Source organism: Dermacentor variabilis, chromosome 6 (assembly GCF_050947875.1).
Source record: "Dermacentor variabilis isolate Ectoservices chromosome 6, ASM5094787v1, whole genome shotgun sequence".
Lineage (NCBI taxonomy): Eukaryota > Metazoa > Arthropoda > Arachnida > Ixodida > Ixodidae > Dermacentor > Dermacentor variabilis.
In genome coordinates this window covers 82,445,450-82,468,839 of record NC_134573.1, presented here as the reverse complement: position 1 = coordinate 82,468,839, position 23,390 = coordinate 82,445,450, and the positions used below count along the sequence as shown (strand labels likewise).

The 23,390-nt window shown below is 48.2% G+C and overlaps 1 protein-coding gene across 1 annotated transcript; it reads right to left on the bottom strand.

Moving 5' to 3' along the window:
* Window positions 1-3,353: 3,353 nt before the first annotated feature.
* Window positions 3,354-23,390, bottom strand: LOC142584891 (uncharacterized). Its single transcript, XM_075695220.1, has 4 exons — window positions 23,198-23,390; window positions 16,736-16,933; window positions 14,971-15,090; window positions 3,354-3,760 (listed from the first exon to the last, which is right to left on the bottom strand). Exons 1-4 carry the CDS (start codon window positions 23,363-23,365, stop codon window positions 3,557-3,559), a joined length of 690 nt encoding a protein of 229 aa, XP_075551335.1. The 5' UTR covers window positions 23,366-23,390; the 3' UTR covers window positions 3,354-3,556.

The following is a 23,390-nucleotide window of genomic DNA, read 5'->3' as shown; positions in this document are numbered from 1 at the left end:
CATTCCGCGCCGACTTCAATCTGAAGTCCGTCCGTCCATTTGTCTGTAACGCGTGACGCGATTCGCTCCATAGGTATACTGGGGTCCTATAGAGGTATATGAAAATGTCTTGTGATTGTATATAGCGAGTACGGAAGCGATATTAAGAATGATTAAGGCTACTGAACGATTAATAAGAATAATACGATGAAATTAATAAAGCCTCTATTTACTCCCGCACCGGCATGACGGCGTACAGTGTGCGCTAGCTGGCCGCTAGCGTGTTCCAGCAGTTACACAGAAATCGTGGTGCTGCAGGTGTGCTTGATAGCTACCACTCAGATATGCCACAAAATATCGGTAATAATTGTCCCTCTAATGTCGCCTAATTGTCTCACTTTTCAATAAAGTTGATATTTACGGATCATGTCCTGGTTTTCAGAATCAGATGTTAGTGCATCAGCTGCGTATACATCAATCCGCCAAAATTCGTGCACTTAGTTTGCCCCAAATTTCTTGATTGTCCCGAAACCTTTGGCATTGACGTTTTGGTGCCCCTGAAAATTTAATTGTCCTGGTTCTCCCGGTTTTCAACAATGGTTCCAGTAATGGACGTGCCGGCACCCACTTTCTCATTCAACTGCCGGTTTCATTTTACGTTGGCCGAGCGCAATAGTAGTTTTCTCAGCCTATCTGCCATGGCGTCCGAATCCCTTTTACTGGAAATGGTCCTTTTATTGCCCCAGAATTTCACGAGTTGTAATATCACCGCACCTATTTGATTCGCGTCATCTGCCATGCGGCGCCTGCCACAGTAGTTCATGACGGGTATGCGTCAGGTTTCAAAATAGCTCTTAAACCTTACCGCAAATACATACTTTTATTTTCATTTCAGGCACTCACCTACCAAGTTCCACAGGTTTCACAAAAATAATGTGTATTGAGTGTACGGTAGTGTACGATACACGGGGTTCTTACTATACCATAGTGTGAAACCGCTCCGGGTCGTCCACGTCTTCTAGCGCAAAAACCATTTATATGTTGAAGAGTTATCAATAGGACTAGCTATCAAGGCCGCTGAGTTGCATACACTGTGTCCATGCGAGAAACAAAAGCAGCACCAGTCTGGCTTGCTTGCAGACTTAGCTCCTCTCCTCCGATCGTGATGTGTGCTTGACATGTGCGGACATACGTATGCCACTTGGAGCACCATGGATTAGTGTGGATTTATGCCGAGTTCTACTACGAAGCTTGAAACAGCACGCTATAGTGGAAAGTTGGACGCTCCCGCTGAAGAAAGAAGTCGCAGTTTTTCAAAGGCAGAGCATCCATTGCGATAGCAAATTAGCAGACAGGCATACGAAGTAAGAATAATACTTTTGTCGGCCGTATAAACTTGTAAACATTCACTTGCTAACTAAATTAACAAGCATGGTCTCAGCGCGCACAACAAACATGAAAATGTCATGCTCAAACATCATGACCGCGGACGCTCGCGGTCGAAACGCTGACGTGAGCAAGCGCAGCAGCAGCAGCGAGCGAAGTGATTTTCGTGCTCTCTATCATGTCAACGCCAACTGAGCGCCGAGAACACGCAGCACGCAGAAAGCTACGAGCGACCGACGCACCTAGACTCTGCCCTCAACGCAGATCCCTATCAAGGTTTCGCCGTGCGACCGCGCGAAGCCGCCACATACGCAGTTGCAGCCGGAGCAACCTGAACACCTGAACGTATTTTAGTGCTCCATGCACCTCCCCGGAAAGTGTCCTGATCTTTTTAGGTTTTATATCGTTATTCGAGTATTGTTCCTGTGCACGTTCCCCCACTTATCAATCACGAATCAATCCCACTACATTGAACTTGGGAGCAGAACCTCATAATCATAGCTGTTGTATGGGTCACACGGGCTGCTCAAGCAGAGCAAGCCGCCGGCTTAGCGAGCTGCGCTACAAATGCCCTGGTTATGTTACGGTCTTCAATAAGCCTTTTCCACGGCAACTTGGGTTACTGGGTATGTGCCTCTAGATGTGGGAGTCCGCGAGAGAGCACTATTCATTTAACGCGCGCACCGGCGAGCCACGTTTCTTGAAGGCCATGCGTAGACTTGTCATCATCGCTAGATCGCGCAGCATGCCCAGATGGAAATAGGATTATGTATGCTGGCACTGGGCTGGTTATGCGGCTGATATATTGGTACTAGCGGACAATGCAAGTGATTGGCAGAGACAAGTGGATATGTGTCGCAATTCAGCGAGAAATATTGGTCTTACGTTTATCCCAGAGAGACCAGGAATGTTGAGTGTTAATGAGAAGCCGAGTAATGATGTGGTATCAATGGAACAGAAAATCATACCTATATTAAAGCAAAATAAGTACCTGTGTATTTACAGACCTACTAAGCATCCACCAAGATAATCTAAAATGCAGCCGAAGCGGAATGCCGCAGTAATGGAACAAAGGGAATTTTAGGGCTACAATAAATATGAGATGGTGCGATAACTTCGAAAGGAGTAATGGGGCCAGCGCTGACGTTTGCAAATATCATTCTGTGAGTAAAATCAGACTCCTTGTGGTGGTTGCAAGTTAACCACATATCGGCTGGTAAGTTGATTTTGGGGGCCCACTGTAAAACCGCAGATGAGGCAGTGGAGGCTGATATGTGCTGGGCCTCTTTCGAAGTGAAAGTAGCGGAGAGCGACATTAGTTTTGCAGACAGACTCGGGAGGACGGATGAACATAAATTGTGCAAATACCTGTACCTCAAAAGCGAGGATACAAAACGGAGGAAGAGATCAGGAAAGTTAGCACCCAAGTACAGGGCAATAGAACGTGTAAATAGAGAGCCAAGAGTCGTCGTAAAGAAAGTGACAGAAACAGAGACAGTAAATTACAGTCGAGACCGCAATCGAGATGAGTAAGAGACGTTTGGAGTATTGATGCAAAAAATACAAGGGAATAGAATGATAGGATCGGATCCGTTACAGGGAAGGGTAATTATACAAGGCCTACGTAGAGGTATTCAGGAAGAAAGAAAATGTCGAGGGCAGATAGGCAATAACGCCAGACTGCGATAAATGCGGCAAAAACTGATTAGACCAAGCGGACTAGGCGACCATTTATTGCGACCTCGTTTTAAAAGGGGCGGCAATAAATCATCATCACTGAGCTATGAAAGAGGAGCCCTACTGCATACACGCCTCATAAGGAGACGTTTCGGCGTTGGCAGTACGGTGCGTCGCTGCATGGTTTCGATGCTAAGCGCAGTAACGCGGACATTAATCGTAACACGGGTTCTGCCATGTTCTTTTTCTCTGTACGTTGTACGTGTAAGACGTAATTAAAGAGTGATACATTTAATAATTGATTTATTAAATAGTCATGTCGCTAGACGAGGGGTTAACATATAAGAAAATTCAAACTGAAAGAACGGCACAACGAGTTCCTCATTTGAAGTTTTCGTTTACAATTTTCTTTTCTTGTTCTCAAGTTTTTTTTTTTTTCATTTGTAGCTCGTCCTGCGAATACGACGAGACGCGGCGTCGACAGGTTCGCGAACGTGCACGCCGCAGCGGTTCTTCACGCGGCCCGTGCGCTGAACAAGCAGTCTGTCAAGTCGGAGGCAAAGCGGAAGTGCTGGGTGATGAAGTCCAGCAGCTTGCGCAGGGCGCGCAACCGGGCGAATTTCTCCGAGAAGCAGAAGCCGATCCAGTCCTCGTACTGCATGTCGAACAGGGCCAATCCGTAGGGGACGCTCGTTAGGTTCGTCTTGTAGTAGCACAGCTGAAAAGGAAGGGTGAGATAAAGAGAGAGTGAAATAGGAGATAGAAAGTGATTGCTTATTGATTCCTTTGATGGGCTCATTTTTATGCGTTCGCATTCTTAGGGTACTTCACGAACTTTCCGGTGACCAACTGTCTTTCTATGTTTGTATGTTTGTATATATCTATATTCGTATCTAATCGCTTTCCCGCACACATATCCAGCTTTTCTGGACACGTACCAACTAGCGCCCCAAGCGGCCCCGGCACAAAGCTAGCTCGTTTTCAATGGAACAAGCGGGTTTTTCGCGAATAACAAAAACTGTAGGTCGATCATTGAAACAGGCAGGTGACAGACATGTTCTTGAAGACAATCCACACGAGCCAAATCTCTCTGGCAAGCAAGAATGTTGTTGCCAGAGTGGTTAAAGATTCAGCAATGGAAGCCTTTGGAAACGACGAAAATTTGTACTCGATTTTCGAGACAAAAACGATAGCTGTGATAAAACTTCGGCGTCTATCGTAAAAGTCGCTGCAGTGTATGTATTCTGGAGACTCAGCTTTCGATTGATGCCTATCTACACTCTCTACGCATGGCGTAACACTGTCCCCAAAAGCGATTTTTGACACGCTGTCGTGCAAGTTCACGCGGCATCTATAAAAACCCCAGCGTATCACTTGCGGAAGCGTTGGACGCCGCGGTCGAGTCGTTAAATCGCTCGCACCTATCCTTCCGCGCTATGCTGGGAGTGGTTGGATGCCCTGTTGCGTGATTCTTTTTTAACGCTACGTAAGACTGAGTCCAACCGTCTTCCACCAGACGGCCGAAACACAAAACTCAAGACTTGGTTTCAGTTTTGGCAAGTTCAGGAGGGTTCTTCAAATATTGTATTTTCTATTTTTACTTCCTAAAACGTAAGAATGGTTTGGTTATTTGTTATGTCATCGCTTTTATTATCAGATTTTATTCCTTGGACAGCATGACTGGACATTGCACATTCACCATCCTGTGGAACTTCACGCCAATGCACATGCGTAACTGAAAGGAGAATTTGTTTTTCTCGGCAACCACTACCCCAAATTTGACGAGGTTTGTTGCACTTAAAAGAAAGACTTAAAATCTAGTTGCTGCATGTTTGGACTTTTGGTTTAGGTCATCATTTGTTTATTAAAAATTTGCAAAAATAGCAAATTTTCAGCAAACTACGCCGTCAAGCTTACAACTCTCTTTCGGCAATGAAAAATGATATCACAATTCTGTGCATTGCCCCTAACAGCACATCTACAGCGGACAAAATTGACATATTACACATGAATCTAAAAAAATTTAGTAATATGGAAATATAGCATTTGCAGAACCCTTGTACGCGGCGTAACGAATTCACGTAAGATATAAATCGGCACACAGGATTTGTCCGCTTTGAATTATCTAATGGATGGTGTTTACGGAACCGCGATATTATTTCTTGATGCAGAGTTAAGTATTTGTAAACTTCGTGTTTCCATTCTTTTTCGCGCTTTCGAATTTCTGAAAATTCTTTTACCAAAATGCAGGCCCTAAATAAAAATTCCACTTCCAATAGTCACTAGAATTTCCCTTTCTCTCTCGAATCCAACAAATTTCATTAAGGTCGGTCAAGGGGTTATTTCAGAAAATCGTTTCGGCGTTTTACATCTGTTTGTTTGGGCCCGACCTAAAACTTCCTCTTAACGGTTTCACTGTATAGAAAAAGAATGAGAAAGAACCGCCTCAGACGTCAACAGATTTCGTCACGATGGTACCGTCACCATCGGCAAGGCTCCGTGAGTAGCTACCAAGCTGTTCCCTTTCGTTATCTTCCTTGCCTCGGCGGCAGCGCATTGCCTTGATGCGTGCGACGCGCTCAATCTGCCCCATCATTGCGTCATGCATCACCTCTGCGACGAAGCAAGCTTTCGGCGGCACACGTTCACTGCTATATTGACACTAAAACTGGTAAAACTTTGAAGTGCTTGCCTTCGGGAAAACAGCTGCATTACAATCGAAAGCGGACTAGTCACTGGAACATGGTCACGGGGCCATACTATTGATGACAGCTTGAGAAATGGCTAGGTGACATCAGGTTGACTTTACAGGTTTGAAAGGATTGACTGACGGGTCAGTTGCTTCATTATTACAGAAAGGACAGCGCTTAAAGTTATTAGCGCAGTGGGTGTGTGGTTCCTCCTTTTTGTGCCATCTTGAAGCGCTGTTCTTTCTACGACTTTACAGATATTCTTTTTCTGCGTCAGTTACGCCTTCCCAGAGCGTTTACATGGAAAATTTTTGTTCTCATGGCTTTTACAGAAGCATGTTTAATCGAAATTTCTTCTCTCGGCTGGATAAGGCACCTGTATCGACAAGAGCAATAAGTAGTATTTACACTGTCTATACACACACACACACACACACAACCCGGCGTAGTTGCTCAGTGGCTATGGTGTTGGGCTGCTGAGCACGAGGTCGCGGGATCGAATCCTGGCCACGGCGGTCGCATTCCGATGGGGGCGAAATGCGAAAACATCCGTGTGCTTAGATTAAGGCGCTCCTTCAAGAACCCCAGGTGGTCGAAATTTCCGGAGTCCTCCACTACGGTGTGCCTCATAATGAGAAAGTGCTTTTGGCACGTAAAACCCCATAATTTAATTTTTGCCCACACACACACACCTCCTTCTTAAGCCTAACAACAGATGGAGGTATTGGCCAGTTTGACCGTCTCGTGACCACGCCTCCATCGGCCGCACCTGCTACTTTCCCAGCTGTGGCAAGGAAGGCGACCGACGACAGCGCGGGGATGGCGAACGACGCAGTCGGGTCAGCGGCAGTGTAAGGCTGCGCTCGGCGACAGGCGACTCATCGCGCGATTGGAACGATCACTGTTGCCGCAGAGAATGGATTTCAATTGGTGCGGGCGCGTCTTCGTGCACACAAGATGTGTAGGCCGGAAAACGTGGCGCTCGCTGCGGGTGGCGGCGACAAAAGCGCGCGATATGTCTTCGGGAACCGCAGGTGTATACCAGACGGGTGTGTCGGCCTTGAAACTAAATGGAGCAGGTACGCGTGGCGCCGAGTATGATTCCGCCGTAGCATATCGTGGGATAGGGTATTTCGCAGGAGCACGTCGTGGTGTTGGGTAGAACTCCGTAGTGTCACCACGGACGGGTGAGGACTGGCGGCGACTGGAATTTGCCGGGAGAGACCGAAACCTCGTGGCATTTAAGTGTGGTTCTTGCTATATCGTGCATAGTGCTCCCTAGGATATCAATGAAGCCATTACACAGTGCCTCTCCGTTAATTTATTCCATCCTCTTTTTCTTCTTTCCAGGTGGCTCCAAGCACGCACCTTCTAATGGCGCTGCAGTAGGCAGCGAGGCCTTATATAACATTATCCTATCTCGAAAAAAAAAAAGAACGGCTGTCCATTACTGCCTAACATAATCCTGCAGCCTCTTCGGTGTCCTCTTGTAACGGGCACTTCTTCTCACGCGCGCTTCACATCATGGCAAATTAAATGAATCTTTTTGCGTGCGCCCAGCAGCAGGTGGTTCAGGATTCAGAGGTGCATTTTGATAGTTATCTGCGCTTGATGTGTCAGGTTGTGACAAATAATTTACAGCCGGAATAGCTGAATAATCGGATGTCAGTGACCAGTTCATGACTGCAGAGGTGCCAAATTTCATTTTGCTGATAGCTATACGGTGAACGGCCGCTAGTTTGGAAGCCATCCACACATGCCCACCTTCCAAGATGTAAGAGGCAGGTCCGCGATTTTCAATAATTTTCTTGGGCGCAGAAAACTACGGAGATAGATTCGTACGATGTGCAGGTAATCCAATCCGCAAGTAATCACCAATGACGAATTTGGGTTCGTTGGCACCACGTTTTTCTACGGTGTAGCTCTTCGACTTCATTTCCTTGTCCTTTATGCGCTCTCGCAAGTGCTGTAGTGCTTTTGAAGGGTCCGTGCTGAAACATTTGTCAGGCTATCCCACAATGTCAAATCTGGTTCGAGGTTGGCGTCCAGGAAGAAGAACAGTGGGCGCAACACCAGTAGTCGCATGATGCGTACAGCGATATGTTTGCAAGTTTAGATCACTGGGTTGTCTACGGTCTAGTGGTCCACAGAATCCCACTGCTGTGTGGAATGAGGGAACCGGATTCGAAAGCAATCGTCGTGCCAACTTGGATCAGGCGTATCTGACATTGCATATGTGCCGTGTTACCGCCAAATCATGCTACTTGACGTGTGCTACAACTTACATGCCGCCGTTCAATCAACCTCTTTCATACCAACTTGGATTACTGGGCACATGAAACTAGGCACCTGCGACATTTCCACGAGCCTCTTCGATGCCTCCTGCCACAGGCTTCTGCCCTTGACCGTGTCGTGCGCAAGGCCCGCGCCGCCCGTGGAGAAAAGCCGGAGAGTCTCGTCCAGTGGTGCGCACTAATTGTGCAAGATGTCTGCTCCACAACCAAAACCATAGAGACGGATCTACAGACAGACAAAATGGATAGCAGGCTAGCGCACCTTCTCGAGGCTAAGCAATCATTTCTCGAGAGGTGGAAAAGCCAACGCTTGAATCGCAAGCTCAGAAAAAAGATAGCCGAGATCAACAAGCAGATCGACGAGCACTGCCAAGCCCTGTCTAGGCAGCAATGGGACGACATTTGCAATTCAATTGATGGGCAGATGCGTACGGGAGGGAAGTGGAATCTTCTCAAACACTTGCTCGACGACTCCGGCACCAAGTCAAACCAGAGAAGTGTCCTCGCTAAAGCGCTCCACGAAGCCAAGAAGTCGTCTTCGGAAAAGGACATGCTGGAGATGCTGGCTAAGAAGTACCTGCCGCTCAAAACTGTGGCCGATGAGGCGGCATACCCAGTATACAAAGGGAAGCCGAACTCCGCGCTGGACGAACCTTTCAAAATCAGTGAAATCCGCCGCGCCCTACACGACCTCAACGGTAGGTCAGCACCCGGCCCGGATCACATTAACAACAAGGCTCTCAGAAACCTGGAGGACGCATCGATCGAGTTTCTTACAGATGAGATAAATCGGATTTGGGAGCAGGGAATTGTACCGGAAGAATGGAAGTTGGCGAAGGTCATACTAATCCCAAAGCCCGGTAAACCGCCGAGCCTGGACAACCTCCGGCCAATCTCACTGACGTCATGTGTAGGGAAGGTGGCCGAGCACGCAATCCATAACAGAATTGCCGAGTATATCGAGACCAACGACCTTTTCCCTCACAACATGATAGGTTTCAGGCCAGGCCTCTCCAGCCAGGACGCCATGAAGCTTATCAAGATCCAAATCTTGGAACGCTGCACTCGGGACACGAGAGCCATCCTTGGTTTGGACCTGGAGAAGGCCTTTGATAACATCCGTCACGAGTTCGTTCTCGACGCCATCTCCAAACTCAACCTGGGCTTGTCCTTCCATGCTTTCGTCAGGTCTTTCTTGAACAAACGATGCGCCATCCTCAAGGCTGGAGATTTGGAATCGGAGCAAATGGAGCTGAGCAGAAGAGGCACCCCCCAGGGGTCAGTCATCTCACCACTCCTCTTCAACATCGCAATGGTCGACCTCTCAAGGTATCTAGGCAAGGTCCAGGGCATCGGTCACACGATCTACGCGGACGACATCACTGTCTGGTGCGCGGGTGGCAGTGACGGTCAAGTCGAAGCCGCTCTCCAAGAAGCTGTCGACACTACAGAGCGTTTTCTAACCGACACGGGACTCCGGTGCTCCCCGAAGAAATCGGAGCTCCTTCTCTACAGCCCAAGTAGAAAGGGCCGCAAGCCACAGAACTGGAAACCCCCCTCTGAATTTGACATTAATCTCTACACCAATTGCGGAGATCCCATTCCCAAAGTCGCGTCCATTCGAATCTTGGGAATGACACTCGAAGGGGCGGGCTCGAATAACATCACCATTCAAAAACTAGCAAGAAAGACGGACAACGTCATCGGTCTAATCAGGCGGGTGGCTAACAGAAGGAGAGGCCTGAGCGAAGAGAATCTGTTAAGGCTAGTCCACGCTTTCTTGTTGTGCCATTTTACGTACGTTGCGGCCATGCACGTCTGGAAGAGGGTCGAGCGAGACAAGCTAAATGCCATGATAAGGAGGGGGATCAAGAGCGCGCTCGGACTACCCAACTACACACGCACCGACCGACTCCTGCAGTTGGGTATTCATAATACCCTAGAAGAGATTGCAGAAGCATAAGAAAGGGCACAGATTCTTAGGCTCTCGGGCACCAGGGCGGGCAGACGACTCCTAACTGAGATGGGCGTCCCCCCGGCCACTGTCGAAGATGCCTACCAGGGCCTTCCGAAAGAGCAGAAAGATAACATCATCATATCGCCCGCCCCGCGCAATATGCATCCCCAGCGCAACGTGGAAAGAAGGAAGGCCAGAGCGGTAGCGCTCCTACGCCGCGCAACCGAACTCCCTGGCGGCAGCTGCTTCGTTGACGCGGCCCAGTATGCAAACAGCAACAATTTCACGGTAGTTTCAATCAACCACAGACGTTCGACCGTTAACGCCGCTTCGGTACGAAGCACGTCGTCGCATGCTGCCGAGCAAGTGGCCATTGCCTTGGCCCTCCTGGACGACGGACATGCCAATATCTTTAGCGACTCCAGGGCAGCCATCCGCGCCTTCAGCGTTGGCGCCGTGTGTAAGGAAGCCTGTCGCATCCTCGAAGGCAAAAGCATCGCCACCCACACTCTCACGTGGTTCCCCGCTCACATGGGATCCATCATGGGAGGCCCCACAAACCTCAACGAGCTGGCCCACTCCAAGGCGCGAGGTCTCGCTTTCCGCGACCATGGAGAACTCCAACGCCGGCCCGCAGTGGTGGAGAACAGAGATCAACCGACCACATACAACGAAATTGCGCAGCACTTTTATCTCGGCAGGAGAGACTTTCCCCTTCCCCACAAGAAGTTAAATAGAGCGCAGGCATTGACCCTCAGATTATTGCAAACAGGTTCATATCCCAACCCGGCTTTATTCCACAAAATTTATCCCGACACCTATGCCACTAGTTCTTGCAGGCACTGCAATGACATCGCTAGCCTAGACCATATGCTCTGGCGTTGCCCCTCGTTACGAGGCACGGAACAAATCAATGTGGACAAGTGGCTCTCCGCTATCAAGAGCCCCGATGCCGGGGCGCAACTATGGGCTGTCCAGAGGGCCCACGATGCGGCGGTCGGGCAAGGCCTGACTGTCCCAAAGTGGGAGCGGCCCGCAGCGCGCCGAGTCGCGTACCTCAGGACCTTATTAAAGTTTTGCATCCATCCATCCATCTTCGATGCCACTTGGGGTCAGCGGGTGCGTGAAACTGTGTGTGACCGCGCTGTTAATTTGGGCATTGAGTCCTCTCGCGCTTTACCCACCCACAGAGCCTACGATTATTTTGTTTTATTCTCTGTTCTCAGCAGGGATTTTCCTTTTCCCCCGTCGCGTCATAGATGTGAGGAACTTAACGCACTTCGAATTCAGCGCCTGCGTCTGTCATGAGTACTTGAAATAAAAATAGTGAAAAAAGTAGGTATTTTTTTCTTCTATTTTGGCAGCATGGGAAAAAAGGATAACTAAATTGTGGAGTTTGATGCCCCAAACTTGATAGTGGTTTCTGAGGGACAGTGAACAGTTCCGGAATAATTTGTGCCATCTGTGGTTCTTCGACTTCGACTCGTACCAAAGGGTATGGATTATAGTGCCTTAATTAAATATACCTTAATTAACTCTGCATTAATTAACTTCGCCTTACTGAACACCGAAGGTCATGGGTTCGACTCCAACCAAAGATCGTGGGTGCGAATGCTTTTTTTAACTCAACTTTAAAGAACTGATTTAATTAATGCCAAACGTCGTAGGTTCGAGTTCCACCAAAAGGTCAAAGGTCTGTAGCCTTTTTGAAGAGTGGCGTAGTCATGCCAACGCCGCATTATCCGCCTCATGAGGCGCGTAATGTTCGCACCGTAAAAAATGCGGTACCACCCACCTTACGATGACGGTCGATGGTAATGAGTTGGTCCGTATGCTTGACGGTTTAAAGAATGCGGCGCCAATTGTTCAAAAGTTCATGGACGAGGTTATGCGCGGACTCCCGTTCATTTTCGTCTACCTTGAGTATGTTCTCGTTGCAAGTTGCACAAACGAAGAGAACGAAGAGCACCTTCGCTTTCTATCTGAGCGACTGGTTGAACACGGTATGGTCCTAAAGCCCCAGAAATGCATTTTCGGCTTCGGAGTTGAAGCCCTGGATCTTCTCTGCCATCGCATTTCGCCCAAAGGCACCAAGCCACAAAAATGAGGGGTGTGGGCAGTCGAGGACTTCCCTTCGCCAACCACTTTCCGAAATTTTCGCGAGTTTCTGGGGCTCATAAATTTTCATAGGCGCTTCATGCGACCCTGTGCGCGAGTTCTTCAGCCACTTAGCGATGTGCTGAGTCGCGACTCAAAATAACGCCTGCCTTCCACTGGTCCTCGGAGCCCGAACATTCCTGCCAGGAACCAAATACGCGATTGGCGACTGCAGCGTTGCTCATTCATCCATTGCCGACGCCACAACTCGCCTTATGGTAGACGCGTCGACCACGACAGAGGGTGCAGTTGTGCAGCAACCCGATGTCACAAACTAGAGGCCACTGGGCTTCTCAAAGCGCCTCAAGCATATATGCAGAGACTGGCTACAGCGCCTTTGAGAGGGAAATGTTGGCCATCTATTCCGCTGTCAAGCGTGTCAGTTTTATTTTCATCACGGCTGTAGCTCACACATTATGACCGACCATAAGCCGTTAACCTTCGTTTTCAAGAAAACCAACTCCTCTTTCTCAGGACGTGAGCTTCGGCAACTTTCCGTTATCTCCGAAATTTCTGCGGACATCCGCCATATCTCTGGGGTCGGAAATCAGGCAGCTGACGCACTGTCGCGGATTGGGCTGTGCCTGCTGGCCCCGTGGATTTCCAAACTCTAGCCTCTAGCCAGTAAAACCACCACAAACTGCTCTAGCTCCAGCTTGCGGAAGTGCAGCTTCCCTACACAACAACACTGGTGACATGCGACACATCGCAGGCAGCTCCTCGCCCGTTCGTGCCACATCAGTTTCGGCGGTCAATATCCGATTCATTGCCCGGGCTAAGCCATTCCGGCATCAGAACAACACAGAGACTTATCACAGACCGCTTCGTCGGGCCAGGAATCAACAAAGATATTCGAAGCTGGGAAAGAGGCTGCCAAACCTGTGAAGCCGTGAAAGTGTCCTGCCACTCACGTTCAGCGGTGGAGCTGTTTCGACCACCTGAGAACCGTTTGAGGACCACCTGAATCACGTGAATTTAGACTTGGTTGGGGCCTCTTCTTCCACGCCAATGTTTCAGATACGTCCTCATCTGTGTCGACCGGTACTCATGGTGGCCTGAGGGGATGCCTCTGCAAGAAATCATGGCCGAAACACTGGCGGAAGCATTTGTTGCTACGTGTGTGTCGCGGTACGGTTGCTCTTTCCGCATAACTACTGACCGAAGCCGACAATTCCAAAGCTCTCTTTCTTCTGGCCCAACGAAACTGCTCGGAACGTGCCTTAACACCACGGCTTACCACCCATAGAGCAACGGCATGGTCGAGCGTGCCCACCGTTAAATGAAGGCGTCATTAACCGCCACACTTGACAGACAGCACTGGCTGGAAAGGCTACCTCTAGCACTTTTGGGTCTGCGAAAAGCAATCAAGGATGACATCAGATTCAGCGCAGCCGAGATGTTCTATGGGTCAGCAATCCGCATTCCAGGCCAGTTTTTCCGCACCCAGCAAGGCGTTCCACCAGCAACGGCGCAGCACTTAGAGAGGCTATATTCCTGGGTCGACCAGCTTCGACCTACACACCCAGGTATCGCCCGCAGGCAGCCTGTGTTTAGTTTCCCAACAATGGACACAACGACGCATGTCTTTCTGCGGCGCGACTTGAGCCACCAAGCCGCCATTCACTCCTTCCTATGAAGCAACGGCTCTTTTTGTGTGGTTCCGCGTTCGGAGAACACCTTGAAGATTGATCTTTCGCGGCAAAGAAGAGAGTGTCATGCGACCGGGTGAAGCCAGTCTATCTTGAACATTAACTTTTCATTCCTTCCGCCATTCACACGTAAGCCTCCAGTATTCTGAGGGGGGGGGGGGGCGGTGCTTTGTAGTGACCGTCCGTTAGTTCGCTGTGCCTTGCCGTGGAGGTGATTGCCCCCTACAGAACCAAGGTCCACTACTGAACCAAGGTGGCTGCCCGGCTGGGGTTACACCACAGCCACTCGGCAAACCTGCTTTTGAAGTAAGTCGACTCTCCGAATTCTCAGGCTGTCAAAACGAGTATTCCTTGCCTCTGCGGCACCGAGGTCCTAACACTTTCAATGACAGGTTCTGTCTGATTTGCGATCGATCAGGGCCCGGTCGGGTAAGTGAAATTTATTTTAGGGCTCGGGAAGGGCCTGGGACTCGCTTTGAGTCACTGGGTCGGCGCTAAGGCGGGAAACATATAGAAGTACCGGGCCAGGCCAGGAGTCACGGCCCATGCAGCGCTCTAGTTTGCATTCCTTGTGGTGAATGCACCCAGGCTAAGCGTGCACCATAGAAATAGACAAAATTCAACGACTATTACGATGCTCTCTGATGCAAAATATGAGAGCAACTCTTTACGTGTTTTCATTCCGCGATGTATAGGCTAGCGCGGATAATATTTCGCGTGCGAATCGTTTCAAACTTAGCGAAGTGTAATAGCGTGACTGCTTCACTAATCGGGAGATCTCGAGAGGGAGCGCGTGTGTGACACGTGGGCGCACTTCCGAGCAGCGGCCGCGGACAAACCTCCACTCTTGCAGCCCTTTGTTTCCATGCGTACGACGCGCGCTACTTTGATGCAATCTCGTAGCCGTTGTCGCCGCCAAGCGCATCTTGCGCGCCGCTACACTTCTCACGCTGTCGCCATGCCCTCCTTCTCCGCTTTTCTCCTCACGCTCTCTTCGCTATCGGCGTATTTTATCTACCGCTGCCCCCCGCGCTCGCTTGCATTCTTCTCTGTGCTAATTCACTCAGTTACGAGGGGCAACGTCGATGCTTGTCGCAGGAAGGCACGTGTAGGAGCTGCGTTCTTAAACCCGTGCTCGTATGAAATTTTAACCAGCGTTGCTAACACGGCAAGTTTCTCACCTTTTCTCTCAGTGATTGAAACGTGTCGTAGGTGAACGAAAGTCCATCTTCGAAGTTGTATCGGTACTCGGCCTTGTACGTCCTGTCATAGATTGCCTGGTAGCTGGGTTTACTACAGATCTGCATGACAGAGAGTTAATTGCGGCATCGTTAGTCTTAACTATGAAAATGTTTTCTGTGATCGGGAACACGCGAGAAAGTAGCACTATCAGGAGACGAAGAATTATATTTTTTTTGTGGAAAACTTAACTGAACATGAGAAATTAGCTCACCTGAGTCAGCTTACGTCTACGGCGTCAGATACAGGACGCCACGTGAAAGCAGTGGGTATTGTGAACGAGAGAAAATCGGACGATGTGTTGAAAACATAAAAACTGTTATAGATTTGTAGCCTAACTTCTCACACGAAAGAGGGAGAAGATGATATCTGGTTGGAAATTTCGCTTTTTATTTGACATGATTTCTTCCTGAGTGATGTGACTATGACAGTATACCTAAAAAGAGATCCGGCATAAACAATCCAAACATAGATAGTCCCCTCCCAAAGTATTTTGTTCTAAAGTAAGAAACAATAGTAAACTTTAGAGTTCGGTAAACTAGAATTCGCTATTTTTAAAACACTAATTCGTAATTCTGTATAATGAGCCACAGAAGTTTGCAGGGCGGGGGTTCCAAAAAAAAAAGCCACAATACAGAGAAGATTGGACATACAGTGTGGAATTCACAGTTTGAGTTCGCAGTGTAATATTCACCATGAGCACAATGATGTGTTCCACTAAAGATTACGTGACTACGGGGCTTGCTTTGGAACCAGTACCTCATGTAGTTTTCCTTTCATCCGATCTAACACTTAAAATAATAGTGATATTTTTATATGCTATTTTATGCGCTGATCATCTTGCAATCGTTGTGGAACGAATATACGTTTAATATATAGCTGTGCTTGTGCGAGTTGTTCCGTCGTCAGAAGTTGCGCAATAAAAAAAAAAAGGAAATTTTCATGACCTTGAAATTTCGTATCCTCGCCCGTGTCATTTCTATTACAAACCTTCATCAAAATGTCGTGGAAGCACAGTTTCATCACCGCGCTCTCTACAAGCATCGAAGTAGCAATATAGCTTTAGCGATGCAGATAATGTGCGTAAAATACGACCAAACCAGATGCCTCTCAACGTTGGCGGCGCATGCAACAGGTTGCAGGTTTGTCTGTTTGGATCGAGTGGCCCCGGCACAGGCATTGGTGGCTGATATCTTTCTGTGTCGAGCAATGTGTCGTGCTGGAATTTCAGGAAGCGATGACGCACTTGGCATTAATCCGCGAGGAAAACACTAGATTTCCACTTAGTATACTGGAGTTAGAGAGTCCTAGACGGGTTGAGATTTTTTTCCAGCGTCCAAGTGCTAAAATAGTCACATTTAGAGCCCCGCTCCCCCGCTCCTAAAATAAAATTGATCATAATACTACTACTAATAATAATCATCATCATCCTATTTTATGTCCGCTGCAGGACGAAGGCCTCTCCCTGCGATACCCAATACCCTTGTCCTGCGCCAACTGATTCCAACTAGCACCCACAAATTTCCTAATTTCCTCGGACTACCTAGTCTTCTGCCGTCCTCTACTGCGTTTCCCTTCTCTTGGTACCCATTCTTTTAAAAAAGAGCCGCGTCATAGACGCACACTGAGCGGCCGAAGATAGAAAAAAAAGCTCCGTTGTTCGTCGAACAGCGGTGGTTCAGAAATTTCGGTCGTGCGTTTTCATACCTCGTACATGTTTCCAAACTGCTGCACACCTGCGGGCAGCTTGATGCATGGCTCGAGGAATCCGTACTTGCTGGCCTCGTGCTGCAGGTAGGCCTTGGGCCTGTTCCAACGTCCCTGCATGCTCACAGACACCGCGAGCGACGTTGCGCCTCCGGGATCCCTGGTGTTCACGAACCTGAGCGCCGCATGAGCGTTGTGCTGCATGCACATGGGTGTACAACGTCGAGACGCATACCTCCATAACGCTTTCTAAAAAAAAAACACAACTGCAAGTAGCTCTGGAACTCTAGGGACTACGGGAATCGCCAGCGATGCGGTTCAGCCACTTGTCTAAACTTGGTCTGTGTAGCTTTGAACGGCTTCGTGACTTCACAAACTGGCTATCTTTAGCCAAGTATTCTATTAAAAGAACCACCGAGAAATCAACACGTTCGAACTGGGTTTGCGCTTGCCGCTGCCATCTGCGGGTCTTGTTATGCCGCGTGACTGATTCAGATACTTTCTCAGTGTCGCGAGTTGCCCACGTGTTATGCGTGCAGGGAGGGGTTCGTCACACCTTTACGTGTCCGGGCGGCAACCGCTTGGGTTTTCTTCGTGGTTTTTGAGGGGTTGAAGGCCCGCGTGGTGTCAAGTGACGAGTCACGGTGCATGCAATGGGGGTGCGGTACGGATTGGGAGAACGCAATCTTGAAAGCACCGAGTTCGGATTCCGCCGACACTCGTAATTGGTAAATGCAGACAAGCCTTGAGTGGGAATGCTTTACGTTGTGCGGTAGCTTCCGCTTCCCGAGTCATTTGCTGACTAGAGACGCCACAGAGGCTTAGAATGGCCAAGCTATATTAAATAAATCATGGGGTTTAACGTGCCAAAACAATTTTGTGATTATGAGGCACGCCATAGTGGAGGCCTGCGGAATTTTTGACCGCCTGGTGTTCTGTAACGTGCACCTAAATCTACGTACACGGCTGTTTTCGCATTTCACCCCCACCGAAATGCAGCCGCCGTGGCCGGGATCGAATCCTGCGAGCTCGTGCTCAGCAGCCCAACACCATAGCCACTGAGCAACCACGGATTGTGTCAAGCAATATTGACCACATGTTATGTATACGATCGGGGGTCCACTCGCCTACGCCTCCGGGCGGCAACCGCTTGTGTTATTGAGGTGCCAGAACGACCACGTGGTGTCGAGTGACGTCACAGTGCGCGCCGCAGAAGCACGGCACGCATGCGAAGAATACATTCGGCCAACGTCGTCTTGTAAACACCGAGTTCGCATGCAGCCGACGGTCGTATTATTCAACGCAGGCAAACCTTGAGCGGGACTGTGGTACCGGTGTTGTGGCGCCGGCTCCCGAGTCCTCTGCTGGCTGGCGACGCCGCCGAGGTTTCAGGTGGCCTGGCAATAAATTGTGCGTGCCTAGCGCTTTTCGCCCAGGCTCTCACTAACTACGTGGGAATAGGAAAGCGAAACACAGCCGTCGAAAGAAGGAAACAGTTTTGTTTTGCAATACATTTACTTTTAAGAGTAAGCCCATTCCTTTGGGCTGTGGCTTACCAAACATTTAACTCTCATCGGCAGTTGAATTTGTAGGACGGACCTACGGCGCTAGTTGAGACCGGGGATCCGAGGATGGGGAAAGTTCATTGACCGACGAGCAGTGACGGAACGTGTGGCTGGGTGAGACAACCTTATTTGACCGGACGTCCCGTTGAGAACGGCGTTACGTAAATGTACGAAATAATGTAAACAAGCCATATTTCTTTACCGCACGGTTTCCACGAATACGTTATAGTATGTTATGTTGATTAGCATTGGCAAAACACTAGACATTCAAATCAATATGTGAAGTTCATTATTCTCTAAAGTTCGTAGCCGATTCGACCAAAGAATTTATCTATTTCCGTTGATGTTTGCCCAATTCTATTTCAATGCACTGCAGTCTTCATGAAAAAAAAAATCAGGTGATAGGATGAGTGCTTCTACACATTCCAGCGACTCCTCATAATTGCAGAACAAACAAATAACGATTTCGCCTAAGGTCAATCATGGCGCGTCTGTTTAGTGAGACATCTAATTGACCGGCTCAAACACATGAACAAGTTATTTATCACCTGCAAGCATTTCCTGAAAAGAAAAAAAAATGATTCTTTCCACATCGCGAAAGGAACGCAGTAAGTCGAACACGCCGTCGAACAATATGGTGCCTTCATCAAAGTGTCCGTGAGTAGCAGTCCTCAGCGTGCTGAACTGGAAGTGAGTGTGCAGGGTGCTCAATTTACCCGCGACGCAAAGTCGCAGGTTTCTTTTTCCGTGCCAGCCGTAGATAACACATGCAGAAAACAAGTCTTGTACACAAGCGTGTGCACCATGACTGATGAGAACGTATAGACGATATACGTTCTAGAAACACGACTGGTCTGCGCTTGTCTTTACACATCCGCCGTCAAACCTACGTGTGGTAATCTCTTTGTTTCACGACAGTTGCAACCACAAGTCGGCATGCTCACTCACGAGCACGCTAACTCGTACTATCAACTCCAAAGGCGTGAGATAGAGCGTTAGTGAATAACGGAGGACATGACGGGACATGAGTATGAATGGGAGTGAGTGCCAGTGGCTAGGAGCGGACGCAGTAGTGGATTTGGGTGGTTGCCGGTGATTGGGCCTTGACGCGAGTATAAGCCTAAGTGGAGGCTGGTAACTGTAAAGGGAAGTGACTATGAACGCAAGCGAGCGTTGTTGAGCAGGCGCGAGAACGAGTGTGAGCGCAAGCGAGTACATAGCCTACGAAAATATGGGCGAATATGAGTGAGTATTGACTTGTTATGCCGACTATGATGGCAGCATACAGGCAATGCGAAGGGGCATAACGTAGGTGCATGAAGAAAAGAAAATACACATAGGTGAGTAGCAGCTGACGTCCTTTCTGTCTCCATTTTTTTTTTTTGCAGAGGACTTTGAGAATAGCTCCCTTGTAGTTGCTCTATCTGAAGCTCTTAATGTGTTTTTGCGCCCATTCGGTCGGACACTGACACATTTTAATTTTTCAGGAGTTCGTACATAACCACATCCTTGTGGCAGCTTTCTTGATCCGCCCTTTTCATAAGTCTCCAGGTTTCTGCCCCGTAGGTGAGTACTGGTAAGACACAGCTGTTATACACTTTTCTCTTGAGGGATATCGGCAACTTGCTGTTCATGATCTGAGAATGCCTTCCAAACGAAGCCCAGCCCATTCTTATTCTTCTGATTATTTCAGTCTCATGATCCGGATCCCCGGTCCCTACCTGGCCTAAGTACATGTATTCTCATGCCGCTTCCAGTGCCTCGCTGCCTATCGTAAGCTGCTATTCTCTTCCGAGACTGTTAAACATTACTTTCGATTTCTGCAGATTAATTTTTACACCCACCCTTCTGCTTTGCCTGTCCAGGTCAGTGAGCGTGCATTGCAATCGGTCTCCTCAGTTACTAAGCAGGGCAATATCGTCAGCGAATCTCAAGTTACTAATGTATTCTTTATTAACTCTTATCCCCAATTCTTCCCAATCCAGGGGCCCTATAACGTAAAACTATTCGAATATATTTTTATTCCATTCTCGTGACGTCAAATTTGTGTAACCGCCAACGCAAGTATCGGGCGGTCACCCATAGGGTTGTTTAACAGACCAACCAACCGCTCTCCTCGTTCACAAGAGGTCACTTCTGTCTGCTTGAAAAACGAATAACGTTGCCTACACTGAGCGGCTTGTCTTATCTAATTGGCTGACAAGAGGCGAAGAGCACGCTCAAGTGGAGAGGAATTCGATGGGGCCGAGACACTGCACTAAAAATCAATTACCCATGAAAGAGGTGGTGCCGGCGTCTGCGATTGGTCCGTTTCCCCTTAGCTTGCGGTGGCTGGTCGAAAATCGCGGCGGCATGCAACGGAAGCTTACGAATGACGCTAAAACGGATCCCGAGCAAAGTGGAGTTGGCAGAGCGAGGTCGTAAACGTGTCGAAAGGGCTAGAAAACGTTACACGGCCATGCCAAAAGATTTATTGTACGAAAATAAACCCGTGCTCTCCGGCAGGTGCGAGTAGCTAGTGCCTGAGCGATCGGCGGCAGCCATCTTTTATTCCTTTCGGAACGGGACAGCCTGTGGCTATTCAAAACAAAATTCACTTTTGTTCGGCATATTAATGCATCTTTCACGCGTACACGTCACTTTCACGCGGTGAGCTTTCGCGGTATTGTGACGTCGCGTGACAGCTAGGTGAAGTGGGTGCCGCCCCAAAGCCTTTGACCAATAGCCGAGGTCTAACGGCAACAAGGCGTCGAATCTGAAATAACAATTTTTCTTTTATTCAGTACAATCATGCATATTCAGTGTGTACGCGTCATAGCAAACAGGGAGCTATCGCGGTTTTCGTGACGTCGCGTGACAGACAGGCCAAGTGGGCGTGTTTAAAAAAAAAAGGACCAATCGTGGAGGCCTGATTGCAGAATTCAAATAGAAAAGCTTGGAATCGTTTTACGTTATAGCGCCCCAGGTCTCCCAATACCTCCTGTAAACACGCTGTGAATAGCATTGGAGAGATCGTATCTCTCTCCCTGACGCCCTTCTTTATAGGGATTCTGTTGCTTTCTTTATAGAGGGCTACGGTGGCTGTGGAGCCACTATCGATATCTTCCAGTATCTTTACATACGGCTCGCCTACACCCTGATTTCGTAATGCCGGCATCACTGCTGAGGTTTCGCCTAAATCAGACGCTTTCTCGTAATCAATGAAATCTATATATAAGGGCTGGTTATATTCCGCACATTTCTCTATAACTTGTTTGATAGTGTGGATATGGACTATTGTTGAGTAGCCTTTACGAAATCCTGCCTCGTCCTTTGGTTGACAAAAGTCTAAGGTGTTCCTGATTCTATTTGCGATTACCCTAGTAAATACTTTGTAGGCAACGTACAGTAAGCTTAACGGTCTATAATTTTTCAAGTCATTGGCGTCCCCTTTTTTAAGAATTAAGATTATGTTGGGCGTTCTTCCAAGATTCCGGTACGCTCGAGGTCATGAGGCATTGCGTATATAGGGTAGCCAGTTTTTCTAGAACAATCTGCCTACCATCCTTTAACAAAACTGCTGTTACCTGATCCTCCCCAGCTGACTCTCCCCTTTGCATAGCTTCCAAGGTTTTCTTTAATTCTTCCGGCGTTACTTGTGGAATGTCAAATTCCTCTAGACTATTCCCTCTTTCATTATCGTCGTGGGTGCCACTTGTACTGTATATATCTCTATATAGCTCCTCAGCCACTTGAACTATTTTATCCATATTAGCAGTGATATTGCCGGTTTTGTCTCAACGCATACATCTGATTCTTGCCTATTCCCAGTTTCTTCTTCACTGCTTTTAGGCATCCTTCATTCGTGAGAACTCTCAGGAAAAAGATATAATAATCTCATATTAAGATTGGTCGCGAAGAATGGGACACGTCGTCATTGACATTATGGTGACGTCATCACACAGAGCAATGTTTGCGGACCTCGTGTAGCAATAGCGGTAGCTATGATGACGTCGCTTATCACTAATATAAACAAGAGTTGCGCACCTGTTTCTGGTGTTTTAGATCATTAATAATCTGGTGCGTCTTTTTCGTTCCGAGCTTGATGCCTTTTCGCTGTCCCACTTGTAAGTAGAAGCCACCAAATAAATAGATTTGCGACACTAAAGTGGCAATGTGCCGAGATACAATGAACCACACATTGACGTGAACTCGCTTTGTCTGCAAAACAAGCACAAAGAGCTCAAAAGTTAAGCTATGCGTATTAGTATAGTATAGTATAGTATAGTATAGTATACTGTAGTATAGCATGATGTGGTACAATATAATAAAGTATCAAGGTGGGGACACGATAACTCTAAAGGCTTGATAAGAAGGCAGTTTCAAAATGAAACTGCAAAAGAAAAGGAGCATCGCGCTCCCTCTATGTTTCTTTCTTCTTTTCTTGATATTGTTCCAGGCAACTTTTCTATCATGTTACCAACTTGTCGAACAATCGGTCATATCCGAGTCTAAGTCTGACACTTCGACATCAATATCGTGTTAAAAAGACAATTGCGGATAGCACGGATATATAGCGTGCAAGGAATATTTTAAGTGTCCGAGTGACTTACCAACATCCGCCGCGGTAGCTTAATCACTATGGGGTTGCGTTGCTAAGCTGAAGGAAACGCATTCGAACCCGGCAGAGCCAGCCAAATTCTGGCGGAGGCGAAATGCAAAAGAACGCTCGTAGGCTTGAATTTAGGTGCACGTTAAACAACCCCAGGATGTAAAAATTAGTCCGAAGTGCCCCTTCTCATCCCCCTCCCCATCCCCCTCCTACCCCCTTCCTTTCCTCCCTACCCCCTGCTTCAAAATTAGACCATGTTTTTGTCACGTGAAACCCCAGTATTTGGCCATTAAATGAATTACTCACCAGCGAAAAGTAAGTCCCCGTTGTTCGACTCTGAAATGTGGGTGCCACTATCCTGCAGTCTGGTGCGTTATGATTGACGAGCGAGTAATGTCCTCGAATAACGAACAAGTGAGGCCTGAATGTCCTGCAAAATAAATTACAGTAGGCGAACACGTTTGGATTGAACATTTTATATAGCGTGCGACGAGTGAAC

Bases quoted from the DNA above. Each gene is read 5' to 3' on its own strand.
- LOC142584891 (XM_075695220.1), bottom strand. From the start codon at position 23,365: ATGTTCAATCCAAACGTGTTCGCCTACTGTAATTTATTTTGCAGGACA. The intron at 16,934-23,197 runs GTGAGTAATTCA...ATGTGCATGCAG, and splicing joins CGGGGACTTACTTTTCGCTG to CACAACGCTCATGCGGCGCT. The intron at 15,091-16,735 runs GTATGAAAACGC...TCTGTCATGCAG, and splicing joins AGTTTGGAAACATGTACGAG to ATCTGTAGTAAACCCAGCTA.